Source organism: Acipenser ruthenus, chromosome 3 (genome assembly GCF_902713425.1).
Source record: "Acipenser ruthenus chromosome 3, fAciRut3.2 maternal haplotype, whole genome shotgun sequence".
Lineage (NCBI taxonomy): Eukaryota > Metazoa > Chordata > Actinopteri > Acipenseriformes > Acipenseridae > Acipenser > Acipenser ruthenus.
Window position 1 is genome coordinate 83,937,996 of NC_081191.1, and position 10,128 is coordinate 83,948,123.

The 10,128-nt window shown below is 37.3% G+C and overlaps 1 protein-coding gene across 2 annotated transcripts in view; it reads left to right on the top strand.

The window, feature by feature from the left end:
- The window catches only part of LOC117435784 (protein Wnt-3a), a 29,242-nt gene extending 22,375 nt beyond the window's left edge, over positions 1 to 6,867 (top strand). The window contains exons 3-4 of one of the 2 annotated variants that reach the window (XM_034059208.3): positions 3,168 to 3,457; positions 3,620 to 6,867. In XM_034059208.3, coding sequence (XP_033915099.1) covers positions 3,168 to 3,457; positions 3,620 to 4,099 — 770 coding nt within the window. In that variant the 3' untranslated portion in view covers positions 4,100 to 6,867. The remainder of the gene's footprint in view (positions 1 to 3,167; positions 3,458 to 3,619) is intronic. The other variant, XM_034059209.3, reaches the window with a different exon arrangement.
- The last annotated feature ends 3,261 nt before the right edge of the window (positions 6,868 to 10,128 follow it).

The following is a 10,128-nucleotide window of genomic DNA, read 5'->3' on the forward strand; positions in this document are numbered from 1 at the left end:
ATTGTCTTGAGGTTGTGAACCTGCTCATCTGTTAATGAATGCTCTTCAACCTCAATGCAGTGGCAGTACACTGACAATGCAATCGTTTTTTTTTACTCAGAAGATCACCTGCTAGTAGAATGTAATTACAAATTAACAAAAATACAGTACTATTTCCAACCGAGTTGGAATTCTAATAGAAATAGGTTGTGGCAAACCTTTTTGTAACCCCAGATTTAATTCACAGGTCTTTTCCCCATATACTCCTAAATGATTAAATTGTATTATAATGTAATGGGGAGAGGGGAGTAAATACATTAAGCAGCTGTAATGTTACAGCTAGCAGAGAATCTTGCCTTATCTCTTAATATAGTCTGCTAAAAGTAAATGTAAACCATGATGTTACTTAAGATGTTGATAAATTCAAATAAAATATTATTAGAATAACATTTGTAACATCTGAATAGTTTATTTCTGTGTGAATTTAAAGGAAAATGTTAAATAGTACATATATATATATATATATATATATATATATATATATATATATATATATATATATATATATATATATATATATACTGTATATGAAGAAATTGATGAAATAATAATTGTGGAAATTGATGAAATATGGACTATTTTGTACTTTCCATCCTTTCAGTGCCCTCCTATTAATTATCAAACCAAAGAAATAACATATCACACATTATTAACTACGATCAAAGAAACACAGGAAGCATACCCCAATGCAGTTATCAAAAAGTCCACATACTACTATAACATAACTTTTCTGCATTATAGGGCAGCAGTGTGGAGTAGTGGTTAGGGCTCTGGACTCTTGACCAGAGGGTTGTGGGGGACACTGCTGCTGTACCCTTGAGCAAGGTACTTTACCTAGATTGCTCCAGTAAAAACCCAACTGTATAAATGGGTAATTGTATGTAAAAATAATGTGATATCTTGTAACAATTGTAAGTCATCCTGGATAAGGGCATCTGCTAAGAAGTGCCTTCCTATTAATTTCAGTACATTCCTATTAATTACCAAACCAAAGAAATAACATATCGCACTCACACAGTATTATCTACGATCCGAGAAATGCAGGAAGAGCTGCTCTCACTCTGGTTCGTTGCTGACGCGTACTTTTAATTTACAAAAACAAAATAAACACCTAGCTCTAATGAGCACTGACTAAACACAGCACAGGAACCTAACTACAAAACAGGACACCTAAGCTGTTTACCTGTAACACAAAATAAAATAAACACTGGCTGCACTCCTTTTAAATCCTGCACCTGGCTCTAATTTGCAATCATAGCCAAAAGACAAAACACTATTGTTCTACATATTTGTTTATATTTCTTTAATCCAATATATAAGAAAAAAACTTGCAATAAATAATCATTTGAAATATCAGATAGTCAATAAAAGTACTTAACATGTTCCTCAGTGGTTATGCTCGACTTAACCAGGCTATGAGAGGTCAGAGAATTCAGGTTATGGCCTCTGACCTTTTGATGAGAAACTGTTACCATTTAGGATGTGATAGGAGGTCCCTCCTTTTCAAAAAATGTATGTTTCTCCTTGCTGCGTGGAGGCAAGCACACCGGTATATCATTAACTCACTGTAAGAAAGAAAGAAGGGTTGCAGTAAATGGAGTTGATGGGGGACCTTAGCCCACACCCTGCTGCTGCCTGTTCAGAGCACAATATCCCTGCAACCATGAGATTAAGCTGAAGAGAAAGCGCTTTTCACGATTCACACGCCCTTTAGATTGTTTTATTAAACCATTTGAATAGGGATTTCCCATTCCGCCGACAATCAGGGCCCAGCCTATGCATAGTTCTCTGTTGCTATGACTTAACTTGGTCCCCGCTAATCACTGGCGAGGGTGAATTTCATATAAAATATCTGGGGCCATTGTCGGCCTAATGCGGCGTGACAGTGGCAGCACAAAGGGGGATTCATGCCCACAGCAGGTAATAAGGACGATTTGCCATACCAACCAGGCAGAGTGGACAGGGGGGGAGGCTGTCAGATCCAATCAGTCCACTTCGGCAGATCCCTGCATTCCATTCTCAGGTAGGCCCAAGGGCTATCCCCTTTTGTCTGGGCACTTTCTCCTCAACCCAAAGGCTTGTTTTTTTCCCATTTTTTGTTTTTTTAATTTGAAAAAATGTGAATATTATTGATGTTTTCATTTGGGTTTTAGTCCTTGGTCAAGGAAGTCAAAATGCCTAACCCTGAAACGTCCTAACCCACCACACAACCAGAGAAATCAACCAATCAAACCATTCTTATTAATATAGAACTCAAGACTGTAATACTTAATTTGAATTACAAATGTTGTCTGCCTACAGTTCTAACCAAAAGATCTGAGCAATATAACAACACAAATTTAAAGAAAAATCAATGATGACATGTTTTAATAAACCTTTAACATTGATATTCATAGCTAATTTAACATTCCCGTGATATCATCATGGTTTCACATGAAAATAATGTGCTTTGTTAGTGAATATTGTAAAGTTGTGTACTGTGCGATGAATAGATTTTTACTTCATGTAAATTGAATTGTATGTCAACAGAAAACCAACTGCATTTGAATTGTTGACATGTATTGTCAAGGGTTATTGTTCATCATCTCTAATATACTCTTTTCAAACAAATATTTAAATGTTACTTCCAGGGTTTCATTATCATTTTTTCACAAAAACCTCACACCAAGTTCGCTCAGTCTTTAAAAGGCTTAATTTAACACTTTATAATTATAGATCTGTCGGTAATGTTTTAAAAGTCCAGCTGTTGATGTTACAGACATTGAGTGATTCATCCTAAAGTGACGTAAGCTAACCTTCCAGTTTTCCTTATTTAGTAAGATAGAAACATTATGTATAATGTACAATCCCGTTGTTTAGTGTGTGATCTATATAACAGTTGCACTAAACCCTACCATAAAATTTCCACTATACCCCACCTTAATTTAGTTAACTCCGGGAATGCTTTATGATGACAAGGGAGCATTACTTGGGTTAATATTACTTATTTAGCAGTACTGCGTAGTACTGTTAGTATTGAATTGCTTCATTCTGTTGATAGATTTAGCAAGAAAATAAAGTGTAATAACTGATTCATGTTTAGTAAAATCAAATGAATAAAAAATAGTCTCTTTCTTTCTTCATTTTAGCCACCAGAGAGTCATCCTTTGTCCACGCCATCGCTTCAGCAGGAGTGGCCTTCGCGGTCACACGGTCATGTGCAGAGGGATCCGCCACCATCTGCGGCTGTGACACCCGACACAAGGGCCCCCCAGGGGAGGGCTGGAAATGGGGCGGCTGCAGTGAGGATGCTGAGTTTGGGAGCATGGTTTCCCGGGAGTTTGCCGATGCAAGGGAGAACAGGCCTGACGCCCGCTCTGCCATGAATCGACACAACAACGAGGCTGGACGCATGGTAAGGAATCTACTTTTAGATGGTGTGAGTACGCTCAATCTTCCTCGTAACATTGGCAATGCAATAAGTTAATACGTTCTGTATTATTTGGTTGAAGCCTTATTCCATAATAATTTGTATTATTCCTTCTTTTCAATGTGTTTAAGTGTTACAACTGACATTTGTTTTTGTTTTGTTTTTTTACAGTCAATTATCGACCATATGCACCTGAAGTGTAAGTGTCACGGCTTGTCGGGTAGCTGTGAGGTGAAGACATGCTGGTGGTCGCAGCCAGACTTCCGAGTCATTGGGGACTACCTAAAGGACAAGTACGACAGCTCCTCGGAGATGGTGGTGGAGAAGCATCGGGAATCCAGGGGCTGGGTGGAGACCCTCAGGCCCAAGTTTGCCTTCTTCAAGCCCCCAATGGAGCGGGATCTGGTTTACTACGAGAGCTCCCCAAACTTCTGCGAACCTAACCCGGAGACGGGGTCATTCGGCACCAGGGACCGGATCTGTAATGTAACCTCCCACGGAATCGATGGATGTGACCTTCTGTGTTGCGGGCGTGGGCACAACACGAGGACTGAGAAACGAAAAGAGAAGTGCCACTGCATCTTCCACTGGTGCTGTTACGTGAGCTGTCAAGAGTGTGTACGTGTTTATGACGTCCATACCTGCAAATAGGGTACACAAGAACAGTTTCTACCCCCACCCTTTCCTTCCCAAAAATAAGACAAAGACGCAAGTCTGAGACTAGGGTGTTTACAGATGCCTGTGTGAAAACTGGGTAAACTTTTGGTCAAAAAGAAGTTGTGAGATCATGGGAAGAAGCTCTATTTCTTCAATGCAAGCAAGTGCATGCAAAAGGATATATGTTTATGATGTCAATCCAAGGAACCTTAAAGCATAGATGATGGCTCTTCAATTATACAAAGGTTTTGGAAGTTTGATTCATGAATTGGTATTAACACTCAAATGCTCTTAATTAAAGCCCAGTTGATATCACACTTGCAAGGAAGTTGGAAATACCCCTTAAACACAAGGGATATTATTTTCAAGACCATGCTGACTGTTTTTCTTGCAGGAACCTAGTGATTCCAACTTATTTTGGTCGGACTGTTTATGAGAGAGCAGCATTATGCTCCCGGGATCTCTTAGAAAATTAAAATATAAGTCTGTCCCTTAGCGCTGTAGGACATAATGTAACATAGTGGATACAGTTCTTGTTTTATTCAAGATGGCAACAAACACATTGTTCCTGACACAGTACTCTTGAAAAGTCTGCAATGGACTCATGCTATCTTTTGGCATGTAGCTGTAGCAGTTTATGTAATCATAGCCAATCATGGAGAGAGGCTTCTTGTATTAATCCTGTGCAAGTTCATTCATCTGGTAATAGAGCAGAGCAATGAAGTCAGAAGATTGTTTGAAATTGTTCCAAATGTTTTTCTATTAAAATGAGTTAACTTTTCTCAAGCAAATTCATAAAGCTGATTTTACAAAGCATTTTGATAGCATAAAGCATAGCGTTAACCAGCTCCGCAAATGTGCGTGAGGTAGCACTTTTGCCTGAGAGAATATACTGTTTGAAAGGATAAGGTTTGCTAAATGTTGGGCTAATCTAACGAAGTAGCTGTCTCTCTTTATACCTTTCCACAGATTAAATCTGGTTTTATTTACTTGTGAAACAGTTTTAGTAGTGATGCACTTGTGCTTGAGCATGTCAGAATTACAATGGTAAACCAACGCATAAGAACATGTACTATACGCTCACCTCAACCTTTTCCCATTTTAAATTGTTACACTAATTCTGGCATCCATTTATGGTAAAGAAATGGTAAACAGAAGGGATATACAGTACAACCTAAGTATTGTAATAGAAATTCCCACTTAATATATCTATGTAATTACAAGTGAGCCTGTATTTAGCACTTACCTGTTGTAAATCTAAGCTGCTCAACCACAAATCGAGCTTGAATCATGCCTAAAATATGGGTCAAGAACTACTAAACTTTAACTTAAGTATTGCAACAAAATTATATGCTATAGTGTATAATGATTATGTAACAGCAAAGTTCCACCAGATGATGTTTTTGAAGGCTGTCACTTTGTACAAGAGAAACAAAATCTGAAATAATCACCGCAACTTGATCAGATTGTGAAATGGGATGATTATAGATTATTGCCGGACTGCATCAAATGTTGCAGTTAAGGAATTAAAGAGTTATACACAGACATTCTCATCCACATCTCCTTCTACTTATACTATAGCACAGGATAGGGGACGCTGGGGAATTGACTTTGTAGCGCAATGTATTAGATCACAATAAGCACTGCAGTGTTACACATTCCCTTATAATAGAGCTGGAATAATAATCATTTAAGAAAACAATCGCCAAAAAATTGTCAAAAGAAGAAATCCCATTTTAATGTAATGCCACCCACACCATGATAATTTACTTTAAAATGCTGTTTCTTACCCCATACATTAATTGGATGCAAAGGTTCACAACCATGCTTGCTAGAAAAAACAGTGGGGCACCCTCAAGTGCCTCCAGAGGCAATAGGCCTGTCAGAAATTTGAACCCCTCCCTCTTTGAATGCTGCTATCCAACCCTAGCTATCATTATAAAATATATAAATATATATATTTTCTTTCTATGAAAGAAATCATGTAGAAATAGTTTTGAAAAAAGATGTGAAGTTTTGTACTAATTCACTTTTCATATATGATATGTATATGTTAACAATATAGACAGAATTTAAAAGTGTTGCCTGTTTGTGAGATTCAGATGCTTGAAGCTACATTATACATAAACACTGGAATCTATGAATTTTACTTATAATTCTATTTATAAAAGCTAGTCTATTTTTAAGCTTAATGAAATGTAATGCAACTTGTATGTTAAGCTAAGTATTTTTTTCTTTTAGCAAATTATTTCACAAGCACCTGACATTTTAAGTAGCAAGGAATTAGATTGTTTTTTTTTCTCTAATTTGCATCATTAGTTTCTATAAGCATAAGTAATAGATTAGATGTACCTGACCATAAAGCAACACTTTTAATTAAAATTACTACATTAATGTTTGTAGTCTCTTTTTTAAAACTTGTTTTCTCCTCTTTACAAAACGGTGCATGTATTTTAATGTCCTAAAATCCAAAGTTTTGTACAAACTAGTTTGTGACTTCTTTTTTTGTATTTCTAAAGTCTGATGTTTTTTGTATGATTATTTATTTTATGAAAAATGTATATATTAGTAAGTAAGAGTATATATTTGCAGAAAAAAAATAACTTGTCGGGACAGTGTTGTTACTTTACCACTGTAACTGTTACCTCAATGTCTGTTTTTCACTGACATCACATTAGATATAGTGTGTGTCTGCAACTGTCTGTAATAGGCTGATAGATGTTAACTTTGGAATAACAATTAAAAAAAATGTTTATGCATAATCCTTGCTGTCTTCTTGTTTTTTAATGTTTAAGGTCAACCCTGGTAAATGCTGTTACAATACCTGTGTGTTAAAGTGGTTATAGCTAATCAAATAAAGTCTTAATTCTGCCACCTCTCAATTTTACCCTTCATGCACTTCCATTTGCAACATTTCTTCACATGTGCATAATATATATTTCAAAAATGTTTCTTCATGTAAAATTGAAATCTGGCACTGATATCTGGTTATAAATCTCTGTTAGCATGCTTTATTTTCAGTGACAGACATTTCCTTGGATTTTTTTTTCCCTTTTTGCATCCAGTGATGTTCTTTGCATTCAGTGAAATGACATATGAAGTGAAACCATCACGACTGAAAGTAAGGCATTCCAGTAATTAAAAAAAAAAATGGAAGTGCATGACAAGTAATATTTCTGGAATTATTTCATTAGCTGTAACCACTTCAATCTTAAAAAAAAAAAATAAAATCTTAGCACATCCATTAGCAATCCACAGCATTGCCAAATACTGCACAGTGATCCTGATAAAGTAGCATACTGGTACTGAAACAGCACACTGAAACCAGTCTGTATTGATTCTAACAATGGTTCATACCATTATAGCTGGCATCGCCTTTGAATGTCATTTGGTAATGGTAGACCAACCTTCTTTTTGGGATGGGTGTGGGTGGATTAATGAAGGCAGGAAGGCTGTGCTATAAGCTCTGTAAATGAAATGTCAGTTGTAGTTGCTCCAGTAAAGTACAGTGCCTGCACATATGTAGTCCTCATCCAAGGTGGTTCTGTGGGTGAGTCGGGTCATTACGAAACAGTTTCTTGGGCCAGCACTGCATGCAAGAGTCACTATTCAGGAGAGAACCTGTTGACACTGGCAGTACTAATCAAAGAGTCTTGAGCACAACATCCTTCAAGTCACACTTAAAGACTTAACTATATGTATGACATTCATGTGGGATACTTTTTCCTTAAAGGTACCCTGGCCTACCAAAAAAAACTTCAAATCTGCACTGGTGTGTGGTGCTAGGGGATGGGAAATCTGTGGGTTTTTTTACCCCATGTATGTTCACTAATGAATAACTGTCCACTATTCAAATATATCTACTGTAGACTCTTGTTGATTCGACCCAGTTGTGACCAGACTGTGTTAAGAAAAGTGATCTGTACTAATAAGAAATCTGTATAGTAATAAAAATGTCTGGTCTTTGATTTCTGTTCTTCACACCTACATATGTATCATAAGTGCACTCTAAAATTAATCTATTTTCAAGACTGTAGAATGCATTTATTGCTCAGACCACTTGCTCACTAAATATATTGGTATCTCTGAATATAATACAATCATCCCCTTATCAAAATAGGCAACATACTTTAAAAAGTCAGATGTTCCTAAAGTGTCATAATTATCCATTAAGTAATGCAGAACAACTGGGTTAGATATTTGTGCTTCATTTCACTTCAATTATTTATGTATACATACCCCATACCTCAGAGGTAAGGCAGTGACAAATACTGTTCCATCATCGCCAAGCCCTTGCCGGCACACTGTTTTTTCAGGCTTGGTTCCCAACAGGCAGAGCTGAGTGAGAGCTGGCTCTGTGCACAGCCCTAGCTGCTGCCGAGCACTCTTACTTGCTGAATGACTTTAACAGCTCTTAAGGAAAGATTTGTGACAATTATGTCAGCGAACAGATGTTAATGTGACAGATGTACAGTTAAATAATACCTTGCTAATCCGCATCTTTAAAGCAGAACAAAAGGCCAAGGGAATTCTAAATACATTAAGGCAGGAGCCCTCACTGTTTGTTTTTTTGGAATAAAAAGTGGCTTTTGATTGGTTCCAGTGACAGACAGTCCATGCACAGCAAGTGCTGCCAGTTTCTTCTTTTCAATACAAGAAAGAAAGGGTAATGATTTTAAAACTGCACACTCCAGTGGTGAATCAAATGACTGGCACCTCAAAGGTTTTAAAAGCAGAAGTTTTATTACATCCACTTTTGCCCATAAAACTGTGCCAGCAGTTAGATTTGTGCTAAAGTAAATGTCCCTGTGTATCTGCTGGACTTGTTAAAGACATAATAGGTCTTACAAAGAATGTGTGTTACAAGAGGCCCTGCAATCTATGTGCTAGTAACAGGAAGTGTACTGTAATTTGGCAGTAGCATTTATTTTTATGTCTTGCATTGGCGCCAACAGACGTACGCACGTTGCACACTGTGCGTACCATTGGTTTGCAAAATGTCTTCAGATGACCCAGATGTCAGAGGGAAAAATCAGTAAAAGCACCAAACTGTCTGTTTCTGGCACTAATGCTGGTGGAGTTTTAAGTTGCCAGCCAGAATGTTAGTACTGCATTATCTGAATTCTGCTGCTCTTCCAGGATTGAGCATGGGAGTTTCATTTGTATTTTAATTTTGATTGCAGTTTTCTAATGTGACAGTGTGGTGCTGTAAAACTCAGGAAAGAACAAAACTGCAACACTCTGATAGGCTGAAACACTTTCCAGCATGGTGATGCAGAGTCGTTATCGGCATGAGATGGTATGTTGGTGTGGTTCAGTTTTGTGAAAGATTTTTGAGGGCACTCTGTCTTATGCAATCATTGACTGGATCTATTTGTACCTCTCATAAATGAGACATGTAAAACCCATGCTGAATATAAGGTCTGAATTAAGGGGAGTATGTCAGTGCCATACAGTAAAGAAGCTTGAAGACTGTTCTTTGGGCCTGAATACAAGTACACAAGGTTGCCAGTTCCACCTACAGTATGTCTCCCTCACTTAAATAATTTGGTAACTTAAAGGGACGCCTCTTCTCTGGGATCTCTCCCAGCTCTTCCTCTCTCGTTGTCATTTCAGTGCTGTAGTGATACAACTCAAGACTTAAGGCTGCAGAGACTTAATCATTAGCTTCATATACACCATTCACGTTGTACGGGACATTTTGTGTTGTTGAAATACCAGTGGATTAGTTCGCTGTGCTATCTGGCCCTCCTAAAACAATATTGGGATAACTTAGATTTGTGATATCACAGTACAAAAAATCCTTGCAAATTCTCCTGCTTAATACACGCAGAAAAAAAAAAAAATGCTAAACCTGTTTTTCTTTGTTTGTTTTTTTTAAATATATGGGAATTACCCAACCAGTACTGCCACGGTTGTCTGTGTTGCCAACTTTTACTGACAAAATTAATAGTTGCACACACAACTGTTAAAAGCAATCATATTTATGATCTGCACTCAGATGTATGCCAGTTGGCAGCACT